Source organism: Phocoena sinus, chromosome 15 (assembly GCF_008692025.1).
Source record: "Phocoena sinus isolate mPhoSin1 chromosome 15, mPhoSin1.pri, whole genome shotgun sequence".
Taxonomy (NCBI): domain Eukaryota; kingdom Metazoa; phylum Chordata; class Mammalia; order Artiodactyla; family Phocoenidae; genus Phocoena; species Phocoena sinus.
This window is the reverse complement of record NC_045777.1, coordinates 37,187,565-37,212,781: the sequence shown is the minus strand read 5'-3', so window position 1 is coordinate 37,212,781 and position 25,217 is coordinate 37,187,565. Positions and strand designations below refer to the sequence as shown.

Below are 25,217 nucleotides of genomic sequence, written 5' to 3'. Positions count from 1 at the left end.
ACGCAGTGTTCCTGTAGTACAGAGTGCTTCTTCTTCTTCTTTTTTTTAAAAAATATCTTTATTGGAGTATAATTGTTTTACAATGGTGTGTTAGTTTCTGCTTTATAACAAAGTGAATCAGCTATACATATACATATATCCCCTTATCTCCTCCGTCTTGCGTCACCCTCCCACCCTCCCTATCCCACCCCTCTAGGTGGTCACAAAGCACCAAGCTGATCTCCCTGTGCCATGCGGCTGCTTCCCACTAGCTATCTATTTTACACTTGGTAGTATATATAAGTCCACGCCACTCTCTCACTTCGCCCCAGCTTACCCTTCCCCCTCCCCGTGTCCTCAAGTCCATTCACAGAGTGCTTCTAGACCCCGTAATATTACTAGCACAAGGATGGAAAAAGTCTCCCCAATCTTTGAAGGGGAAGATTATAGAAAACACAGGTTGGAAAGTAGAGGTGACTTTCACAATGCCGGATAAATTTTAAAATAGCCAAGAACATAATTTTTCCCACAATTCTTTTGAATAGTACAGGGGAATACAATTTTTGTCCTCGAACGAAAAACCAGGATGGGGACGTAGTGCGCAAATTATCTAATTGGTGAAGGGCACAGAAACAGAGGACTTCTGAACTCCCCGTAGGCCCCTAGACGGCGGACTAAGGGCAGAAGCTGTTAATTGAGCGCCACCAGCTCGCACTGCGCATGACCGCTCTCCAACACGATCCACAGAAATGGTCGCTGTTGAGTCCTTTTCTCCAGGTTTTCCAGGCAGCCATAAAGGAAGGCGGGGAGTTGGCGATGAGCAACAAAATCCGTCGCTCTGTGATTGGTCAAATGAAGGAGGCCCGAGAGCCGCCGAGAACAGTCGATCACTTTTTCGTTCAATAAGTGCCTCCCAAGCGCGCGCCAGAAGGAAGATACCGTGCCTTAACAAGTGCATTTGATCTGTTATTTAAGTTTTCCAGTTTCAATAACTTGCTGAGATTGACACTGAATAAGCTCCGCCCCCTGTTCTTTCCGATTCCAGCCACCGCGTTCTCGGCTGAGAACATCACGAAAACCCGGAGAAGAGAAATCCGAGTGGGACCGGCGCCAACCACAGAGCTGCGCGTGCTCCGTCTCCAAGCTCGGGGCTCGAGTTGCCAGGACTGGTTGCTGCGGTTGCGTGGTGCTCGGCTTCAGGGGCCTGCGGGCGGCGGCTGACAGGGCGGCGCAGCGGCGGGTGCGCAGGTGAGCGTGACGGGGTCGCAGGTGGAAAAGCCGGCAGTCTACCCGGCCGAAGAGAGGAGTGGGGGGCTTGTGGGCGCCTCCTCCCCGCTCGGAAAGGTCACTGGTGTCACTGAAGGATATTTGGGGGCGGGGAATAGGAGGAGGCTGGTTCCTTAGAAAGCTGAAGATCTACCTTTAAAACAGCTGTTGGCAGTGAATCCTTGCTGCAGGAAGGAATGTAGATGGCGAGGAGGTGTTCCAGTGGTGTAGGTAGAGTTCCAGGTATAGACCCTTCTCCCTCTCCCATCTGCGCGGCACCATAAAGTAGAAGGAAAAGGTGTCCCAGTGAAAGCACCAGTTGCACCTGAGCTGCCACCTGTGTATGTCTGGGAGGTGAGAGCCACCCTCTGACGTGGAACTGGATGTCAGAACTCTGTACAGCGTGGTAGTACCAACTCTGAAAGCAAAAGCAGGATTCGGGGCTTTGAAATCTTTTTGAGAGGGAGACCTCCTGAAGTCATATACATCTTCCTCCCAAATTGGACCATCCACAAATCCTGTTGCTGTTTCAGAGGCTCTCTGTACCTGCAGTTTTTCCTTCATTAACGTCATCAGTTTATATTCGTATTTGTCACACTGTGCTGAGTTAGCAGATACAGCAGTGACCAAGACAGGCATGGTCCCTGACCACATGGAGCTTATATTCAATGATGGAAGGGGAAACAATAAACAAGCACATTGATAAATGAACAAGATGTTTCCAGATTGTCCTAGATTGGGTTCCCTGGGGAGCAGACTCTAAGGAGATTTGTGGGCAGGACATTTATTAGGGAGGACTTTTTGGATCTTACCAAGGAAGAAAGGAAGCAGGATTGGGTGGATAGAAAAAGGTGAGCTGTAGTGTAGTCCCAAGGAGGGTCTCCACCAGTCTCACAGGAACTCTGGTGCTGGGTTGGGCCTCATAGTTGGCCCAAGTTGGATGAACCGCCAGGCCTTTGTACCACTGCAGTGACGAGTCATTGGATACCCATTGCCCTGGAAGGAGGGCATAACTTCAACTCTCTTCATCCAGTCAGTCCTGTCTCAGCACTACCAGGAGCTTTAGTCAAACAGGACTCTCCGGAAGTGCCTGTTTTTATATATGATTTGTATTGAAGATATTGTACGTACAGTAATAATAATCACTACCATGCATTGAATACTTCTCACGTATTAGACACTAGACTAAGCAATAAATGCATAGATACATACTTAGAAATCCTCATTATATAGCCCCATGTTACAGACTATGAAATTGAGGCGGGAAAGAAGTAATTTGCCTAAGATTGTAACTTGTGCGGGAGGTTAGAATTTGATTTCCATCGGTACTCAAAGCTTCATCACACTAGGACTCTCATGTTTAATCACTGGCAACTTTAACTTCATTAACTGTTATCAGAGAAATAAATATGAAACTCTCACCCTGTCTTTGCTATTTTGCTCTGTCCTTGAGTTTTCCGGTTTCCTTCATGATTAGCATTCCTGGCCCTCACTTTAGGAGCCTGAGTGTTATCTTTTCTATAACATCCTGGAATCTGATTACAGATCTACCCTACTCTAATCAAAATAGCCCCGAAGTCCTCAGAACCTCTTTCTTGAGAATCTGGGGGTTTTATTCACATCTGGACTAACTGAAACTGCCTATAGTTTATGGACCCACTTGCCTTAGTCATTCCAGACCTCTCTTTCTATACTCAAGGTTGACACCAGTAATGTTTTTTTTCACCTTTTGAAATAATCAAAATAATAGCTAACAGTCACAGGGTCCAGTCTGAGTGCCAGGTATTGTGATAACTGCACAACAGCCTTGTGATGGATGTCAATATTATTCTCATTTTATGGGTGATGGGACTGAGGCATTGTGAGGTTAAGTGACTCATCCAAGGTCACAGCCAGGTGCAAAGTGGTAAGGCAGAGATGGAAAGCCCAGGCAGTAGGATTCCACAGCTCATCCCCTTAATCACTACACAACAATACATCCTTACTAAAATAATTTGCTGTGCTTTCCCTTCTGGAACTAGATCCTGGTGGGCTTTTTGTGCTGTACTAAGAAATGTAGGTTTCACCTTCTAGTAAAAAATGTCACTGAAGGCTTCTAAGCAGAGCAGAAACATGAATGTATTTGTTGTTGTTTTCCCCAAGATGGCTGTGTTAAGAGGGTAGAGAATGGATTAGTGGGCAATAGACTCGAACAGTGGTTCTCAGACTTAAGCTTCAGAATTACCTAAAGAATTTGTTAAAACACAGATTGCTGGATCCCAACCTAGAGTTCTGATTCAGTAGGTCAGGAGCAGCCCAAGATTTTGCATTTCTGATAAATTCCCAGATGATGCTACTGCCTGTGGTGAGGGGACCACACTTTGAGAACCATTGGACTAGAAGCGAGGAGATCATGAGGTAATGAGGGTCTGGACTGTAGCTGTGGGGAGAAATTACATAAAAGAAATGTCATTTCAAATGGAGGATTGAGTGACTGACTTGATGAGGAATATAAGGAACAGGGCAGAGTCCACTATATCCAGATTTTCTAACTGAATGGCATGGTAGATAATGCCTTTTTTATTTTTATTTATTATTATTATTTTTTTTTGATAATGCCTTTTTAAAAAAAAACAAAACAGGAAGCAGAGGAGGAACAGCAGTTTGGGAAGGAAAGAGGATTCATCTTTATATGAGATGAGTTTAGACACTTGTGGGGGATAACAGTGGGATAAGTGGGTTTAAGCTGGAGATGTAGATGTGGGAGTCACTGGTGGATGTTTTAAAACAGACGCTTTGGATGTGAATGAGGCCACCCAGGAAACGAACACGGGGGGAAGACGGCCCAGGGCAGAGCTATGAGAAGGGGGAGTAGGTGGATGGAAACCAAGGGGTCATTAAAGGAGACTGAGAAGGATCAGACTAGTCTCAGGTACGTAAAGAGTTTTAAGAACTCATCAGAAGTGGTGCAGAGAGATCACGGAGAAAGGGAGAGATCGGTGATCTTTATAGTCAGGGCAGTTTCCATGAAGAGTGGGGCAAAAGCAAATTACTTGGGTTTGAAGATGGAAGTGGGCAATGGCTCTAGAAACATGCGTTATTTGAAAGGAATCAGAGTGTGTAGTACTGGAAGGAAGGCTGGTAAAGGGCAGCTACATTGGGGAATTTGTTTTTGGTTCTTTTCAATGGAGAAAAATGGTCAGGTTTTGCATAGGAGGAAGACCAATTCCAAGTGGGAGGTGGAAGGTAGAAGAGGGAGGTTAATGGAGGTGGAACCGTGAAGACACAGCAGCACGTGGGACCAGCTGGAGCACAGATAACAGAAGTGCCAGGCCTTCCTCTTAGACACTGAGGAAGGAGGTGAAGATGGGAGCTGAGGTGGCCATGTGGGAGCAGGAAGTGGAGGGGCTCCTACCCAGTAGCCACGGTTTCCTCTGGCCAGTAGGTTACCTGCAGAAACGAAGGTAGAGAGTAAAATAGAAATCTCAGAAATGATGAAGACAGAAACCAACCCTTTTGGGATTCAGAGCTGACCAGGGGAACATAAAGCCATTGCTGCAGTACTAAGGGCCCAATCAGCTGCACACTTAATCTGGAACAGTCTGCTGTCTGCATGGTACCCAGTCCCCTTCCTCCACCAGTCTGGGCATCAAATGGCAGCCAGATGTAAAGACAGTGAAAGGGGATGGAAAGATTCTCAGACAACTCTGTAAACTTTATAACAACGCTCCAAACCTTTCTGATAAACCACAGCCTGCCAGTAAGACTGTCTCTTCCTCATTAGTCGCTAATCAATCACTCACTTGTCACATCTTAGGCTGTTGACAGTTAGTAAAGCTCCCCTATAAAATTTGTGATGCTTTCAGTATATTATTTATTTATAAATACATTGAATTCACTGTAACAGTGGGGGATAACCGAGATCATGAAATGCTTACACATAACTTGACCTTCACCATACTCTGTGCATACTCCTGACCCGCTCCTGATGAGGCTGTGCTGTCAGCAGCCCAGCTACTGCCTGTAGGTCAAGGTAGGGGTAGGATTTTGCAGAATGGAAACTTTAGAACTCAGGTGTAGTCCATTCAGTTCATCGAGAATTGACAGTAACGTTTTTGGTACCTGTGTTTTTCCAAAACTGGAAAAGCTCAGCAAAGCTGTTATTTTAGGTGATGTAGTTAGAAAAGAAAAAGAAAAAAGGAAGCTATTGTTCTCTTTAGCACGCCAGTCAGTTGAATAGGCCTGAAGACAACATGCAGTCCTTTCTAATGTGTACACAAAAACTGCCAAGATGTGAACTGCTGTATTAACAATTGAGGATAAAAAGAACTATTTTCAGGGTTAGTTATTGGAACTCAGGAATGAAGAATTCACAGATCCTTAAAAACCAACATTGCCATGCTAAAAGAAAAGACATTGTACAATTCCAATAAACTTCATCGAATATTGCAGTCACAGGAGCTGGGTTAATTAATTGTTCAATGTTCTGTTTAGCGTTCTCCATGTTTAAGTTACATTCAGTAGTTTTTTAAAAATTGTTAAACATTACTGTTTTTTCCCCAATACTTTAAGCAGAGCAGCAATGAAGACGTAAAGAATTTACCTTACACTGTGTCCAAAAAACCAGCAGGTGGCGTCCAGCAAGCCCAGTAGGCAAAATGAGAAACTTCCACAGAGTATTTCCTGCATCCAGGTTGTAGGCCTAATCAGTAGCAAAGAGTGGCGGTTTTAATTGACCTGATGCTCCATAGAAAGAGTAATCTGATAGCCAGAGCCAGGTTGTTTAGGATTTCCTAGGGAGCTTAACTGCTTTTTTGCCCTTCTTTGCCCTTCACCTTACTGACCAGTTCTAGCACCAAGAAACCCTCCTTTGGCTTGGAATGTAACAAGTTTCAGTAAGCCTGTCAGAGGCCTTAATGGTAGAAATTGAAGAGCTGGTAATCTCGGTAATACAAATTGAGGGGAGGGAAAGTTGCTGTTCTAGACACATTAGTGCCTTAAATGTAAAGAGTATTTGTGGTCTGAAGCATATCTCTCAGTGTTTTCCTTCCTTGGCCTTTATATGTACTCAAAAAGATGACGATAATGAGGCAGAGATACAGCAAGCTTTTCTCCATTCTGTTCATTAATTTCTCTCTATTCATTCCTAAGAACTAAGCTAAAAAAACTGAACTAAAATTAGCCCCACTAATCTCAACCATTAGTAGATCATGGGTGTGTTTTTGGAGGAGATAGGCTTTTTTACCCTCTCATTTTGGACCAAGTGGCACAAGACCTGTTAACCTCCAGTGTACCTGACATGAGAAGAGAAACATGCCAGGTGTAATGCACCAGGATACTTGCCTTCTTCAGTGACCCTCACAAGTGTGCATCATGCACCCAGAATGTTCTCGTCCATCATCATGCACTGGAAATTCTGATTGACTCTTATTGCCAAAGCTGGGATACTAATTCTTGACTTCTGAATATTGCTGTTAAGAATACCAACCAAGACGTTTAGGACTCCAGAATCTAAGATGAGTGCCACAATTAGCTGACAGTAATTTTGGAATCAATCATTTAGAATTTCCTCATGTATAAAGTGGTCTCATAAAATCGCTATGAAAACAAAATGAGAAAAAATATGAAACTTTTTGAATAATGCAAAGTATACATTTTTGAAAGAAGAGTATAAGAAAGCATAATCTGTGTTGATGGCCTCTAAACATTTTCTAAACAAAAGGCATTTCAATGGATAAAACCATAAACATCTACTTTCTGTTTTACTTAATGTAAAATTTACTAATCTCATTTCCTTTCTCTTGGTTTCCTCCATCAAAAGAGTTCCATGCCTTCTGGTTTTGTTTATTTGGTTTTTTTTTTAGGAGTGTGTTTAAATAAGATTCAGGAAAGATAAGGGCAGTGGCAGGTAGACTAAAGGAGGGTAAGGAGAGAAAAGAAGTCTTCCTGCTGTTATTTCTGTTGCTGCTTTACTCCAAGCATACTTGAAAGGCTCAGTGAACGAACAACAAGCACGAACTTATTTTAGAAACCGGCCTCTTACTGCCCAACAAATCTGATCATGTTGAGCATATTCTTGAGAAATTTTTGTTTCAGACTCAGGAATCTCTCGAGTCCATAAAATAGTTCCGTACCACCTGGAATAACCTGTTGCCAAATGTTTTGGGGGAAGGACCATTTTAAGATAAGCTGTATCTAGCTTCGTTTTTCATCCCCCAAGTTGGAGCTCCCTGTCTCCCTGCTGCCCAGCACCGAGAACCTTTGTAAAAGTCAAGGTTTTAAAAACCTTCTCGTAAGTTCATTTGAAAAACGAGTTAGGGCTTCCCTGGTGGCGCGGTGGTTGAGAGTCCGCCTGCTGATGCGGGGGACGTGGGTTCGTGCCCTGGTCTGGGAAGATCCCACATGCCGCGGAGCGGCTAGGCCCGTGAGCCATGGCCGCTGAGCCTGCGCGTCCGGAGCCTGTGCTCTGCAACGGGAGAGGCCACAACAGTGAGAGGCCTGAGTACCACAAAAAAAAAAAAAAGAAAGAAAGAAAAATGAGTTAATTGTTAGGAATTCTAGTAAGACTTTGTATCATCCTGAGAAGCAGCATGTAGCAGCTATGAGCATGGGCTCTGGAGAATTTACGAGAATACTTATTATTCTTAGCATGTTTAGCAATAAAGCACTGAAAGAAAACTCAAATTTCTATCAATCAGCGATCTGTCAAATTAGGGTATTGCCATAAATCAAAAGCTATACAGCCACTGAAAATCATAATGAAGATTTGTATTCTTGCGGGAAGAAAAGATTACAAAACAGCATGTATATTCTAATCACATTTTTGTGAAAACCAAAATGACTACAGATATTTTAGCTTTCTTTTTCTTACATCTGTATTTTCTAACTTAAAAAAGTAAGACAATTTTATATTTTTTAGAAAACGGCAGTAATGCTGATTTTCATTTTGGAAAAAAAACCCACGAAAAGACTTTAGAAGAAAAAAAATGGGTTAAATCAAAATTTTATCCCCAAAATATATGGACTGTATTTAAAAGCTCCACAAGAAGATATGAAGAAAATAAGGAATGCATCATTTCACTGACTAGTTTGTTGTCTTCTTCTTACAACTAACAATGAGCCTTATTTAGTAAAGTCTAAACTTGTCTGGCCCTAGAATATGGGTTATTTAAGCAACAGAATACATGTAAAATGCTGGAAAGCTATTAAGCGAAATGAAGTAGGTGAAGGTTACTGTGCCATTTAAAAATAGTCCATTTTGCTTGGTGGAGATGGACTATCATGCAGATGGTGTGATACTCAGTGTTTTTATGTGGATTTAAATGTGAAGACTGTGAAAGTACTTTGTAAAGTAAAAAGCCCTGTCATCCTGATCCTAGTAATTTTCCAAGCCTCTCAAAGGACAACAGGATAATCATCAGAAAATAGTTACCTGCTCTCTCACCCCCATTAGCCAAATCAATGTGTGAGATATGGAGAATTTGAGGAAATGGGGGCATGTCGGTGTTGAGCAAATATTACAGCAATTAATAATTAAATCAGTCCACATCAGTTACTAACCAGGAAGTGCTGTTACTGGGCCTCAGTGGTAATTTGGCAAATACGAGTTTTCAGCCAAAATAGGTACTAATTCCCAGGTTTAACTAAACCCAAATCTACAAAAAGATGCATAGATCCTTAAGTTATTCTAGTGGAAAAGAATAATAGTCTGGGGCTTCCCTGGTGGCGCAGTGGTTGAGAGTCCGCCTGCCGATGCAGGGGACACGGGTTCGTGCCCCGGTCCGGGAAGATCCCGCATGCCGCGGAGCGGCTGGGCCCGTGGGCCATGGCCGCTGAGCCTGCGCGTCCGGAGCCTATGCTCCGCAATGGGAGAGGCCACAACAGTGAGAGGCCCGCGTACCACAAAAAAAAAAAAAAAAAAATAGTAGTCTGTTAAACATAACATAAATAAAATGGAGCACCCTCCTTTGTCCTTAACACAGCGATGACCCAAAGATGTATTGAGTACAGGGAGCTAACTTGATCCTAATATGAGGAAGGTTCTCAATACCTCACATTTCATCCTGTGACCTACATGGAGAGAATAGTACCACACTTTCCAGACATTGCTGTTATAGCTTGTAATTTAATTTGTTCTGAATTTTAATTATTGAGTTATTTATGTCAACTTTATTATTATATCCTTTTATCCAAATGACTCTTTTCTGTAAGCTGTTTTCCTAAAAGTTTGCAACTCAGGAAAAAGTAACAAATAGTGATGATATGTTAGTGATCATGAGAAGTAAACAGTGAAGAGCAGAGGTGCCATCTATGAAAAGTACTGTGACTTGATAAGCTTGTGTTGAGAGGGACAGAGTTGGAGGTGTTAAAGTCACCTTAGGTATTGAGACTGGATGTGAAGGACAGTATCTTCTAAACCTTTAATTCAAGGTATTTTGTGGACAAAAATACCACCTATCAGTCAACACAAGCGGGTTGACTTTGGTGCACCCTCAGTCCCTCCTTCCATCTAGAAGTAATGCTTACTGTAGTTCTTCCCTCATTACTTACTCCGAGTCACCCGGTGCCTCCCCCAGTGGTTTTACTGTTTCCTCAAATCTCAAATGTCCCAAAGGCTTTTGCACAGTGGGCTTCGCAAGGAAATGTAATCATGATACAGTTATTTGTGATTGACTTTTTCCAAAGATAGAACATGAGCATGTCAATAAAAGGTGTGGTCTGTAAAGGCTGCAAGAAGTGTATAGGATGCCAAAGCACTTTAGAAAAGAAAAAGGCATAAAATACTTGGTGTTACAAAGTAGGCCATGTTTTTTCCATCTAGTAATTTGTTTAAGCTTAGCAACAAAGTCCTTATTAAATGTGAATTTGGACCTCAAGGAGAAATGGTTTCTAATGCTGGGAGTAATATATGTACATAGGCATAACTCTAAGCCTTCTGTTTTTCTAATATGTATATACAGAACACAGAGACAATTTAGGTATTTCGCTCATTAGTCCTGTATATTAATCTTGATTTAAAAGGGAAGGAATAAGTGAAAATTCTGTTCAGGCATTTTTCTAAAGGCATTCACACAAAATTACTGTAAGAAATTTTATGATACTGAAACTCATATACATGCAATTGAACCTAATTCTTAGTTTATCCTGTAGATGAAGAAGCAGTCCTTACTGTCCTGTGCCCAGAAAGGAACTTGGAGAGCAGGTCCATTCATAGCATCACAAGTCTATAAGCTAATCACTAAAGCCTAGTGAGTGCCCTTAAGTGAAAAAGTATAAGAAGTCCAGTTGTACGGACTCAAGTTCCCAAACCCAGCGGATCATCAGAAACAGACTTCCTGGGCTACACTCCATGCTTTCCAAATCAAAGATAGAGCAAAAAGACTGTTCTCAATACTACTGAGCTTTGAAACTCCAGGCAAGTTACTGGCCCCAATTTCTTCATGTAAACTGGATTGACAGTAACCCCTGCAGGGTATTGTTATTAGCGATAAGGGTAAACACTCTAAAATGCGGTGGTTCAGCACATACATGTGGAAATGGCATTAATTCATAGAGTCCAAACCAAAAGTCTTTTGCTGCGACTGGAATCCGTGCATGACTCAATCTCAGTGGAAGCATCGTCACTCACATCCTGTCAGAATGCAGAATCTGAATTCTTACTGCATATTTAAGGATTGCCATTTGATTCTTCTGTAAAAATTGTGACTAAATATATATTTTTTAAAAATCTAACTTCATTATGGTTCAGAGAAAGTATAATTAATTATATAAAGAAAACCAAGGATCCCCACCCCCCAGGCTGTGGACCAGTACTGTTCCAGGCCTGTTAGGAACCGGACCGCACAGCAGGAGGTGAGCGGTGGCCAGCCAGCGAAGCTTCATCTGCCGCTCCCCACCGCTCGCACTACCTCCTGAACCATCTACCCCGCACCCCCCACCCCTGTCCGTGGAAAAATTGTCTTCCATGAAACCGGTCCCTGCTGCCAGAAAGGTTGGGGACCACTGAAGAAAACGATTTTTTTTTTTTTTTTTGGTGGTACGCAGGCCTCTCACTGTTGTGGCCTCTCCCGTTGCGGAGCACAGGCTCTGGACGCACAGGCCCAGCGGCCATGGCTCACAGGCCTAGCCGCTCCGCGGCATGTGGGATCTTCCCGGACCGGGGCACGAACCCGTGTCCCCTGCGTCGGCAGGCGGACTCTTAACCACTGCGCCACCAGGGAAGCCCAGAAAACGATTTTGATGCATGAGTGTTTCCAAATATTCCAGTGGCTTTCCGAGCAGGTAATATTGCTCTTTTACAGTTTCTGACTAAACGTTTAGTATTACTCTATAAGCTTACCAAGCCTGATTTCCTGCCATCCCTTTAAGTCTACAACGTCTCTTTTTGGTAATTTTTTTTTTTTTTTTTTTTTTTTTTTTTGCGGTACACGGGCCTCTCACTGTTGTGGCCTCTCCCGCTGCGGAGCACAGGCTCCGGACACGCAGGCCCAGCGGCCGTGGCTCACGGGCCCAGCCGCTCCGCAGCATGTAGGATCCTCCCGGACCGGGGCGTGAACCCGTGTCCCCTGCAGCGGCGGCAGGCGGATTCTCAACCACTGCGCCACCAGGGAAGCCCTCTTTTTGTTAATTAACATTGCAATGTATTGTAACTAAAAACTTTTAACAGGCAGCTTTTATTGGAGTGCAATATTCTGCTTGTGGTGGTATATATAGATGTAATTTGAGGGATTTTTTTTTATTTTGTTTCTTTTAACTGTTGGCCTTTTCTTAGGTGCACTAATGCTGAAGCACTATGAGCTTTCAGAAATTCTGGAGAGACTACAAAGTTCTGGTTGTTATGGTACCTCTAGTTGGGCTCATACATTTGGGGTGGCACAGGATCAAAAGCAGCCCTGTCTTCCAAATTCCTAATAAGGATGACCTTCCTGAGCCAGGGAGTGTGGCAGTCACAAGTCCTGAGAAGAACCACATCCCAGGGAAATAGTAGACTTGAGAGCTTCAGGTGAGTTTGATTTAATGTGGTCAACCAAATGGCATGTTCCAACAATGGGAAACATAATCTTTAAGAAAGTATAGGGCTCTGGCAATAAAAACCTAAGTTGGTGAGTTAACCTGTTGTTTTTATTATGAACCACTGGCAAAATATTATCCTACAGTTGCTTCTAGAAAAGTTGGTTCCACAGAAAGCTTTGACACTTGCCTGAAAGGACAGTCGGTCCATTACTTGTCCTGCCCTTTTCACTAGCAGTGTCACCAGGATTATAATTGTGTCCAAAGGAGCAGTTTTTCCCCTGCCATAAATCCATGCCGCACTTACAGATCTGTAACTTGCGAAAGGTTCTTTTCTTTATTATTGTTCTCTGATTTTTCCAAGGTAAATAAAACTAATTGTAAAGGTAAAGGTAAATAAAACTAATTATTCCTTAATATCTACAGTCAGCCCTCCGTACCCATAGGTTCCAAATCCACAGATTCAGTGAACCACGGACCAAAAATATTTTAAAAAATTAATTCCAGAAAGTTCCAAAAAGCAACTACTTACATAGCATTTCCATTGTATTAGGTATTATAAGTAATTTAGAGATGACTTAAAGTATCTGGGAGGATATGCCTGTGTTATATGCAAATACTTCCCCATTTTATATAAGGGACTTGAGCATCTGCAGATTTTGGTATCTGAGTTGGGGGGGTCCTGTAACGAATCCCCCATGACTACCAAAGAATGACTAATATTTTAGCTTCAAAGTAATTTGTTACTTTTCAGAGTCACTGAAATAAGAGCATATAGTAATATAATTCAGGTCTATAGACCCCTATCAATAATTCCCAAATCCAGAAAGTTCTAAAATCTAAAAGGTTTTGTCATAACTCCTTAGGTAGTTGATCTTAACTGGCATGAGGCAATTTAATCTTTATTCCACTTAATATGAATATTTAGTTTCAAGGCAGAAATATTGTTATATTTGACCATGACTGTTATACTGTATTATGATTATTGATTCTGGGTGTTAAACACCATATTATTTTGATTATGGGTGTTATACACTATATTGTATTTCTAAAATCCAAGAAATAATGAATTATGAAACTCATTTGGCCCCAGATGGAGAACTGTGACCCTACAATTGTGGAACATTTTCTATTTTAATATACCATTTTGACCTTCAGGTGAGTAATAATGTCCTAGTGGTTGAAGTATATCAAAAGAATGTGCTGTATCTGTCCGTTATTTTTTAAAATTTTTACTTTTTTTATGGAAAGTTGCAAACAAACCCCAAATAGAGAGGAATAGTATATTCAACTCTGTAGTATCCACCCCCCAACTTTAACAGTTATCAACATTTTACCAATCTCTTTTTATCTATCCCCTCCCTTTTTTTTTATTGCTGAAATACTTTGAAGCAAGTCTCAGGTTTTGGAATGTATCTTTAACAGTGAGGATAAACACATACAACCACAAGTATGTTATCACACTGAAAAAGTTAATGGTAACTCTTTTACTATTTAACTTTCAGTTCTAGCACAAAAGCATTCATGCACAGTACATGAGGGTGAGCCAATAAACTATTTACAAAACAGGCAGTGGGCTGGATATGGTCCATGGGCTATAATTTGCCAACCACTATGATGGTGTAGTCCATTACTTCATTAGGTGTTGCAAAATTATGCTGCTGAAATGCTATCGTTTCTTCTCCATTTAGTAGCTGGACCAACTTTGCCTCAACTATTCAGTTACCCCTCAAAATGCACTTATACAGGAAAAGCAAGATATATGATTTATTACCCTTTATCAGTTTTTATAATAAATTTGAATTATCTCAGTCTATTACTGTCAGTATTCTTTTTAATGCTTAAATTGTCCCATCTTAGATTCCCTCCAAGTTGACTCCTGTGTCGTTTTTTGTTTTTTTTTTTTTTTTCCTGTGCCCTTTGATATGATCCAAGTGATCTTTAATAACATTATTACTTTTTGGCAAAAAATTGTCCCCAGCTCATCTAGTTTATTTCTTGCCTCAGACCTAGAATCAGCCACTTCTCCAAAGAGCCCTGATTCCTTTTAGGAAAATATTTTATGTGTTTATATTTCTTTAAATCATATTTTATAGGTCTGAATTTAGAATACAGTCATGAAGGTTTTAGTATTATTTAATTGTTATCCATCACTGCAAAAAGCCCATCTGCCAGACCAGTGCATCCAGGAATAGTCAGGGCCATTCATGTGATGGTAACTTTTGGAATAATGGGTCACATTGTTAGGAAGAAAGAAATAGCTGAACTGACACTTCCAAACGTATGCTATAAGCCAGCCCTGTGTTTCGTTTCTTTTTTATTCAATTGTACCTTATTTTGTCTAGATCTAGACATAGGACCAGAAGTCAGCAAGTTTTGACATCCTAAAAATGATTTGGGAGTCACCAACACTCTCTTCCTTTCTCATTTTATAGAGATATTAGCCAAAAGATGTGGTTACTGGTCTCACTACCACAAGACTGTTAGAGGTGCCAATTTGGCATTCTACTTTTGAAAAGTCGCATGTCACTATTATGTATTGAAAAGTAACTAGAGAAATCACTTTATTAATCACAGTCTCTGTTATGATTTGTGGTTTGTGTGTGTGTGTGTTGTAACGTGCAAATTTATGTATGGAAGTCACTTCACTAAGCTTTCATTTAAATGTATTTCACAGATTTTGCCAAATCTAAAGTAACCTTTGAAATAATATTTAAGTACCTTTGTTGTTCCTTGCATAAGATGAACAGAAACATTTTTTCCTCCTCGTGCTATAAAGAGATGACTATAGCTTTATCATTGCAGGGAGAAAGCTGGCCATCATTGCTTTCACTTTATTTGGGCCCAGTTGCCATGGTTACAGCCCTTTAACTAAATTGGGAGGAGTGGTAACCAAAAGAACACTTTGCATAGCATTCCCTTGTTCTCTTCACATCTTTGCACATCTTCAAATCACCTTTTTGGTCTGTATCATATTGTGCCATAGACAGCTCTGGGTAGTACTGTAGTCTGAGTAGTTCAATTGGTTTTATTTGTGCTAAACACTGCCCAATGGTTAGCATATTCCTGAACATAACTAATAATTGGCTGAACCTTTACCTTCAAAGCACCAAGGCTCAACAGATAAGGTCTATGACCTGAGATTTTTATCCTTGCCACATATTATTGTAGTATCAGAGTTTTATGCCTCAGGCACGCTTCTTCCAACCTCATTAAGGAAACTAGTACAAGCGCTAGCACACTTGGTAAATGATAGCATTTTATATTATTTACCCTCTTTGAGATCACATTGCAAATCAGATCCTATTTTTCTCCTTGTCATCCAGCACATTCCCTGGCTTTTGTATTGTCATTAGCCAAAATTTGGGGGACGGTTAGATATAGGACATCAAAACTGAAAATCATTGATTGATCGGGTAAAACTACAGGAAACTGCTCTGAATTTAGCCAAATATTTAAAATTAAAACATGGTTTATTCTTTGGTAAATGTGTTGTGTAGATTTGTCTAGCTGGATGTAGACTGAACATTAGAGAGTGTCTGTATTAGGAATCCCAACAGTTATCTCATTTTCATAATTACTTATAAGCAGGATTTGATATAAATGCACTTGTATTCACACCTAAGGTTTCCAAGCAAATGAAAGTTAGAGAAGAAACAACACCAGATCTTGATGTAAGAGAATAAAAACATTTGGGACTCAGAGACCAAACTCTATGCATTTCACATGGCATTTGTCTTCTAGAAGCATATCATATTTGAATAACTGTACTGTAAGCTTTCTAGCTGTGTTACTGGGCATTCCAAAATTATTAAAATATCAGTACTTTTTCATGCAGGGATTCATTGAAGAATAAAGAAATGAATGTTCAGTCTAAGTTGATTTACAGTTCTCATTTTTGGGGGTTTGTGCCAGTGGATAGTTCCTTTTTCTAAAGAAGGAGCAGAGCATTAAAAGTAATTACTAAACTACAATCTATTAAATGTTTTGGAATTATTTCTCTAAAATATTTTATATTTTTATTTCTTATAGAAAGAAGCAGCTTTGAGTCTGAGCTTGAGTTTGAAAGAAGAAATGAAAAATAGCAATTGGATCAGAAAGAACTGGCTTCTTGTAGCTGGGATTTTCTTCACAGGCATCCATCTCGGAACATATTTTATACAGAGAGCTGCAAAACAATCTGTAAAGTCTCAACCTGAACGCAAACAAAAGAGTTTGAATAATGAACTAAAATAAATATTCGGAATTACTAATATGTCATTACACCATGACATATGGTGTATGACATGTATGACATGACACCATGGAGCTAAGTATTTAATTTTATAGCCACAATGCTGTATATTCGGACTTTCATTCCTGAAGGATAATCTTGTTAAATGTTGAAACCCACCACAATACAATAAATAGAAAACTCTGGTTAACAAAATAAAAGCTGTCTTCACAAATTACCACCTGAAGTAAGATGTCTCGTTTAGAAGCTAAAAAGCCCTCATTCTGTAGAAGTGAACCACTGACAAGCGAACGAGTGAGGGCCACCCTCTCTGTCTTGAAAGGCATCGTCACATCCTGCTATGGCCCGGCGGGCAGGCTGAAGCAGCTGCACAACGGCCTGGGGGGCTCTGTGTGCACAACCTCCCAGTCGGCAGCCCTCCTCGCCAACCTGCCAGTCACCCATCCCATTTTAAAGATACTGACAACTTCTGTGCAGAATCACGTGTCCTGCTTCAGTGACGGCGGCTTATTCACAGCCATTCTTTGCTGCAACTTAGTTGAAAATGTTCAGAGAATAGGTTTGACACCCACCACTGTCATTAAGTTAAATAAGCAGCTTTTGAGCCTCTGCACCAGTTACCTAAAATCTGAGGCCTGTGGTTGTCGAATCCCAGTCAACTTTAGTAGCACTCAGATCCTCCTCTGTTTGGTGCGCAGTATATTAACAAGTAAACCTGCCTGTATGCTCACCACAAAGGAAGTCGACCATATCAGTACTTTGATTCTGAGAGCCTTTCTGCTTACAATTCCAGAAAATGCCCAAGACCACATCATTTTAGGAAAGAGTATAATTGTCCCTTTAAAACATCAAAGAGTTATAGATTCTACTGTGTTACCTGGAATACTTATTGAAATATCAGAAGTTCAGTTGATGAAGATATTACCTATCAAAAAATCAGATTCCTTCAAGGTGGCACTCTTTTGTGTGTCTTTATCCGGAGACCTTTCTGATACTGGAGAAGGAAATGTGGTGGTGAGTTACGGAGTTTCTCTTGAAAATGCAGTCCTGGACCAGTTGCTTAACCTAGGAAGGCAGCTAGTTAGTGATCACGTAGATCTTGTCTTGTGCCAAAAAGTTATACACCCATCTTTGAAGCAGTTTCTCAGAACGCATCATGTTATTGCTGTAGACAGAGTTGGAGTGGCTGTGATGGAACCCCTGAGTAAAGTGACAGGTAAAAAGCACTCTCAGCTTTTGCCCCTTATGGTTAATAAATCACACTTCTTTTGAGCAAAGATAGTCTTGGTGTGTGTCACTGTTAACATCTTGAACAATTTGAGAAGCCTCCAACCTCACAGTGTGTGTGTATCATTTCTGGCAGCAAAGGTGGTTTCTGAAAAAGATCCTGCATTGTTCACTTATTAAAAATTGAGTGATGAGGACTATTTTCTGGGTATTTTCCAGCCCCAAAATGTACTGCAGAGTCTGTCATAATCTAAAACTATTAACCCCCAAACATTTTACAGATTATTGAGAAATCTGACATTTTCATAATCACATAAAGTCTTTCATACTTGAAACAAAATTCTTCTACTTGAGTTTTACAAAGCTCTTATTGTATTCAGAAGGTAGTTTTGCAACTAGAATATTCACTTTTATCTAACTCCAACAAACAACTGTACTTCTGCCTAAATGGTGGTTCCTAATTAGGGGTGTGTGTGTGTGTGCCTGCAGGCTAGCTTTCAATATCCCAAATATTTCCAGCTAGGCTCCTTGAGATTGAGAGTTGGGATCATCTTTTACTTTCAGTGCTTACAACAAGCCTGGTCCACAGTAGGGGTTCTAAAATGTTTGTTGGATTAACAATAATATGTTTATTAACATACAGAATTATAACAGGCAAGAAATTAACCGTATTTCACAAACTCAGCAAAAAGAAGCAAATAGAAGGTTGGTAGTCGCCTGCTAGAGCCAAAGAGACAGGCTGAAAAGTTCCTGATTTGAGTCACTTTTCAGTATCTCTTTAACTGCATTGACAACCCATCAGAAAGACAATCATTTCATTCAGATCAATTTCAATTCGTAAGTTATTAGACTTAGAAGTTTAAGTCTAATAAATTTTGTTAAAGTTGACTATTTTTAGTCTTATTATAAATCATCGAAAAGGAGAAGGATGAGTGCCAGTACTGAATCCCTAAGATCTCTGGGCTATTGCCCTGCCTCTGTAAGACTGTCAAATGATCGTTAGAGTGGAAATTGTTAAGAAATAACAGAAATCATTCTTTGGAACTCATTGGTAATATTGTGGGTCAGACCTATATCCTTAAATATTTACTGGCTTTTCATGAGTCAGATGATTTCCAGTTGTGAATATTGAGTATTATAGATTATGTAGTCAGTTTTTAAACTGAAGCATTTTTCCATAGAAACAATATAAGTGGGCACTGGGTTTCCACACCAGCCCACAATTGATATTTTATCCCATTTGTAACTAGAACATGGTAGAACATGAACTGACCTATTTTATTTGAAAATGGATATGAAAAGTTATGTGTTTTCCAAATATTTGCAGTTGATTCTTTGGAGTGTTATCAAGTGTTATCAAGGAGTGTTATCAAGAGATTGCAGAGCTGCCAGTGGGACTGGGGAGAGTGTCAATGTTTTTTATAGACATGCCCTGCCCTGCTTCCCCAAATTATGTATGTGTAACGTTATGCGAAGCCACGGCTGCAGTCTTGGATCTCGGGAGCAGAATCTTTTTGAGACACAAGGGAAAAGGGGGGGAAAAACTATACCAGGACGATGGTTCCGGTAAACTAATAACAGGTGAAGTATGTTTGGGACCTAATCCATATTCTCCGGTGTATCTAGGTTAACATTACCTCCTTCCTCCCCCTTCAAACAAAATTCCTCTTTACTGATGATCTAGGTTAAGTAATGGGGTTATTGTGCTTGGTTGACTTGTGGGTATGAAGCTCGTCATAGCTTACAGAGCATTTTTAACATTTGGTTTGATTTATTTGTGAAATAGACGTGATTATCCCCATTCTGGGAAAGCCCACCCAGAAGAGTTAAATGACTTGCTGCACATCAGAGGATAACCAGCGGGAAAGGGGATCCTCTCCTTACAAATTCTCTGTTGGTTCCACCCTTGAAATTATACAAGATGTAGAGTTTTGTGTTTTTTTCCTTAAATTTTAGATCCCTCAAGTATTCCTTATTCTTTGAGAATTCAGAAGTAAAGAGGAAAGGGTATTCAAAGAAGTGAAATTGTTCATGATTATTTTCTGGTTTTTTACAAAATTTTTGAGCTGCACATATCTTTAGACATAATTATTTTAATCCCATTAGTTTCAAAGAGGAAACTGGCCCAAGAAGGTACATTGCTAAGAGTTACAGTTTTAATCTTAAGACTTTAAACTAGTATTGTTACTCCTTATAGGTTTGTGCCATTTCTTACAGAACTACTACATTTAGAGATTTTTAGAAACCTTCAAGTCATCCTAACTTCTCATTCATATTTTTATTAATTTATGTTTTGTAAAATTTCACTATTTTACCTGTACAGGAAGGAGGGCAAAATATAATCAAAGAATAAGAAAATGAAATAAGAATGTCACATACTTTATTTTGGCATAATTTAGGTAGTTGTTTACATGCAAACAGTTGTTAGGCAAAAAGAAAAAAAAATTCCTATATGTTCACTAAATGGAGCCCCAAAAGAATTCCACTGCACAGCTATTTGCATAGCTTACTTTGTGTGTTCTAAGGTAAAAATCATAACACCTTTAAAAAATGACCTGTCTCCTCACTTCATCCTCATTCCAGATTAGTGGGGTTGTTAATTTGGGGTCTCTGATCCCTGCACGGGCTTCCAGGGTTCCTGGACTTCCTGAAAATATATGCAGAATTGTGTGTGTCTTTTTCTGGAGAGTACAAAATAGGTTCTAACATGTTCAAAGAAGTCTGTAAACCAAAAGAACCTCTGCTTTATTTGCATATGATTTTAATGACAGAATACTACTTATTTCATAGGTTTAAGAAGATGCATCTTATTTCTTTATCCTATATTTCATATCTTAAATGATATGCTTGTGGGGCTTTTATATTGGCTAGGAATAAATATTGTAAATGATTGTATGCTCCATCTTCACTCATCCATTTTGTTTTTTCTAAACTTTTTTTAAAAAATAGGAACAAGGCCTATTGGTTCCTTGGACTCAATCTCTCCCAGTAGTTATGGAAGTGTGAAAGAGCTGTGCACTGCAAAATTTGGCTTCAAACATTTTTTTCATCTTATTCCTAATGAAACAGCTGTCTGTAGCTTGCTTCTCTGCAACAGAAATGACACAGCCTGGGATGAACTGAAGGTAAGTAATAAACTTTGAATTCCACGTCTAGGGGCTGAGGCAGGGATTAAATAATCACTCAGACAAGTGCTATAATTTTTTTTCACATCGGTGAGCTATACTTTTTTCTTTCTTCATAACTTCCCTAGGTTGTATAGAAAGCAAAAACACAAAAATGTGAGAATTAAAATTACAAGTAAGCTGATTGAATTGCCTGTGATACTACAGAAACTTGGCATGTTGCCTCTTATTATTTCTAGTATTTTACAAGCAATCTGAAAGTCCTTGATGGGGACTTTTCTTAAGAAATTAACTTCAATTGTGTACTTGTTGACGCTAATGTGTTGAATAATTCACTTAGCAATAAGTTCCCTAGTTATACCCATCATCCACCTCTTAACAGCATGTTGTCCACGAACAGCAATAACACATGCAGCTTTTATACAATGGAAGCGATGCCCTACGGCATTGGTCACAGACTTGAAGAATGCATGCTCAAGGATCTATCCTTGGTGAATATTCAAGGTCTGTGTGTTTTTATTACTGCTTGGTTGGATCATTTCCATAGCAACTTGAAATAAATTCTGTAGCATTTATACAGCTAAGTTATTTAGACTGAAATATTTTTTTGGTAGAAATATTTGCATGCCTTGCTGATCTAGTTATTGTGTTTGTGAGTCTCAATTTGAAGAGCTAAATGTATATGAAAGAGGATATTAATCCAGACCATGAAAACAAACATCTGGCTAAAGTATTTTCTTTCATCTCTATATTATTTCATCTTTATTATTCCAAAATGTATTCATCACATGACAACCTTAGTGACACCAGTTTTGTTCTTCTGCAATTAAAATCAGGCTCTTTGAGACCACTCTCTAAGTTGCCTTGAAAACGTGGTTACATTTCTTTGTGTTTCTGATGTCAATGTCAGATACTGGTGATTCGTTTCTTTTTTAGCTCACGTGTCAAACAGCACTGCATGCTTTGCAGTTAACAATCAAGGAACCATGTGTTTTATTAGGAGGTGGCTGTACTGAAACTCATTTGGCGGCATATATCAGACACAAGGTAGGTTAGATAGTCCTTCTTAAATTATCTCAATTCTCAGCAACATTCATTTTATGAGATAATAAGCTAAATCATAATACTCTGGAGCCTTTAATGCTTAATTTCTCAGTAGTCTTGAAATCAAATATTGTATTTGAAAACACTTGAGGGAAATAACACTTGCAAATATAAGGTAATATCTTTATCACAATGATTATTAATCCAACCTTTTAGCAGGTGATTGCATTCTTTGAGTATTGTCTCTACTGCCTCTTGAAATGAGCATTCTGTCATCTTAGAGATCTCAAGTGCTGTGGTACAGTAATAATTGATATTCACGATGAAAGTGTTGAGATTCTATAGAATACTTCAGTACCTTCTGGATCTTCAAGAAAAAACTTAATTTCATTTATTAAAGTGTGCTAATTATTAGACTCTATTATAATTTTTAAATTGGTTTTCATTTATGATATATTGATTCTATTAACTAGAATTGTTTTATTAATCTATGAAACTCCATTTCCTGACAGTAAATTTAGTGCATTGTAGTTCTTATTAATTATTTCATTAACACTGACCTACTCTATTTGAAAATGGATACAAAAATGTATGTGTTTTCCAGGTATTTGCAGTTGGCTCTTTGGTTAGTCAGGAGTGCAGAGCTCCCTGGGATGCCTGGGATTGGGTGTAAACGTTTTGCCCTGCTTCCCCAAATAATTTAAAATCTGTTTGAGGATAAAGCCCATTCATGAAAAGTTATTAGAATTTACATTATGATAAACAAAACCATTGCCAATCTATTGATGCTGAATGGGCAATAACATGGTCTGCAAATGGGACTGAGTAAACTAGAATAAGTCTTTTGGAGAAGGAAGGTGTTTTGAGTAGGATTTTAAAGAAACAGTATAGCACTGAAAATATGGGGAAAGAATATGCCATAGAGATGATCTCATCTGGTTCCAACCTCCTGGGAAAAAGAAAAAAGTGGTCACTGTTTTTAAGTAGTTAGGATATGGGTTTTTAACTATCATTCAAGTATGAGTTTGCTAATATATTACTTTTTCTATCATGAAATTTCTAGGATTAACTTTTTAGAATGGTGGAAAAGAAGCAAAGTTGTATAACCTTGTCATTAATTTAAAGAGAAGAATAGTTATTTTTTAAACATTAATGTGAAAATGACACGTGCTTAAATGGTTTTTGTCTTAATAATAATACATGTATTCGCATTCTAAACAAATCTCAAACATTTGCCAAGCATAAATAAGTACTTCATCTGGGACATTAGTCTTCCAGAGGTTCCTCCCGGATGTACAGAAGCCTGTGATTCACATATTATACCTTGTCCTTCATGTATTAAGGAGGCAGTACTGGGCAGTCCTTCAGAATAAGTTGATGGTGGGGTTTCTTCTGAGTCGTTCATTCTGATAACATGACTGGTAGCGAGCATTTTTACTACAACAACCAGGTTAAGGGATTAGCCTGACCAGCTGGCCCATCCATGCCCTTTAGCCTTGTGCCAAACCCCTATGAATAAGGGTCTGATCAAGTATTTTTCAGAAACATTTTTGTCATATTAATTGCTCTATTCTGTGTTTTCAATGGTTTTATTGCTCTTTAGACGCGTAGCGAGCCAGAAGGCATTCTTAGAGATGACGGATGTACCCAGACAGAACTCCAGCTGATCGCTGAAGCATTCTGCAGTGCACTCGAATCTCTCGCTGGCTCTTTAGAACACGACGGAGGTGAAATTCTCACTGATGGGAAGTATGGACACTTTTGGTCAGTTCAGGCTGATTCTCCCTCTGTTGTGAACTGGCCAGATTTGCTTTCAAGATGTGGCTGTGGACTCTACAGCAGCCAGGAAGAACTTAGCTGGTCCTTCTTAAGGAGTGCTCGTCTTCCTTTTGTGCCTCAAACCTGCCTTCCGTGTAAAGCCACGGACTCAGCCGGCAACCTGACCTTGGACTGTTTTACTGCAAAGCTTAGTGGCCTGCAGGTGGCTGTGGAGACTGCCAATTTGATTTTGGATCTTTCATATGTCATTGAAGATAAAAACTGATGTAAGAGAATAGCATGTTTATATTACAAAAAGAAAAACTAGTGACATGTCAATAAAGAAAAATATCGAGTGTATGTGTTGTCTCTCAAAGACCTGTTCTGCATATTGGGATTGATGATTCATAAATTTATAGATTAACTTATTTAAGGAAAAAAGAATTGATTCTTGAATACCACATTATTATACCACAGAATAATAAAAATATGAAGCATTGTTAAAGATATGGTAATTATCTAGCAGTTTCCACAGATACCACTGTACATTGTTCTAAATTTCTGTTCTCATTATTTTGACGTCATTCTGAGAGCATAACAGAATTTTTTTTTAAATCTTATGTTCTTGTTCGGATATACTTATTACAGATATTTTTTAGTTCATAGTAATTACATATGTTTAAAACTAGATTCCAAAGTATCACAAAGCATCTAGTACATACTGCTCATTCAAAAGAAGTATTCAAACTATACAAGAAGTATTCAGTAAAATTTCTGGGTTCTTTAACTGAGACTATGTCATTCACTGGTTGGGTAATTGATGTAGGAGCTGGTCTACCTACAATTGCTAGTTTGTATCACAGTTCTTCATTTTTGTTATTTTGATGAAATGTGTAATCAAGGAAAAATATAGATTTATATAGTAACTAAGCAGCATAGAGAAAAGTGGAAAAACTATTTCTCTAATTTAGTCAAGAGTGCCAAAAAGAAACTGGCACAGCTCTCATATTCAAAGTAAAGACATGTCATATCAAGGAATATAATTTGAATTTTATGCAAATGCAAGATGTATTGATAAATTGAAGAAGAAATACAGAATGTAGCTAGAAGAATCAGTATGGAGCTGTAGCATGTTACATTAAACTTTAGGAAAACATCTTGAACAGTTTGGGAAAATTAAACAACCAAAGAGTCAATGATCAGATCTATAGCCGTGATAGAGGGAGATATAATGTTTAAGCAATTTCCTCCAGTATTCTTGTAATCTAAAATAATTTTTATCCTGAGCCAAAGAAGAAATCGCAGTACAAACACAGCAGTGCAATATATATTGAAAAATCAGCTACACTACAAGCTTCATAAAATATTTCTCTAAAATTTCATGTCTTTTATTATTAGGGTCAGTCTGGCAGAGTGGTAGGCAGCCTCTGAGATGGCCCCCAGTTACCCCCTGCCTCCTAGTTTTCAGACCCTTGTCTAATCCCCTCTGTTGAGTGTGGGCTGGATGTAGTGACTTGAGTTTTCCAGTTCTCACTTGGTGAACAGGAGTGTCTTAGGGCAGTTATCCCTGTGCCTGACCTATCACTGTATATTGG

At 39.4% G+C, this 25,217-nt stretch overlaps 1 protein-coding gene across 2 annotated transcripts; it reads left to right on the top strand.

The window, feature by feature from the left end:
• Positions 1–765: 765 nt before the first annotated feature.
• MKKS (McKusick-Kaufman syndrome) lies at positions 766–23,982 on the top strand. Of its 2 annotated transcripts, XM_032607008.1 has the most exons (6): positions 769–1,227; positions 11,996–12,226; positions 16,267–17,684; positions 20,645–20,820; positions 21,757–21,867; positions 23,468–23,982. In XM_032607008.1, exons 3-6 carry the CDS (start codon positions 16,700–16,702, stop codon positions 23,906–23,908), a joined length of 1,713 nt encoding a protein of 570 aa, XP_032462899.1. In that variant the 5' UTR covers positions 769–1,227; positions 11,996–12,226; positions 16,267–16,699; the 3' UTR covers positions 23,909–23,982. The 2 variants fall into 2 exon arrangements, with proteins under 2 accessions (XP_032462900.1, XP_032462899.1); XM_032607009.1 differs by lacking the exon at positions 11,996–12,226 and having other exon boundaries at positions 766–1,227.
• Positions 23,983–25,217: the final 1,235 nt, after the last annotated feature.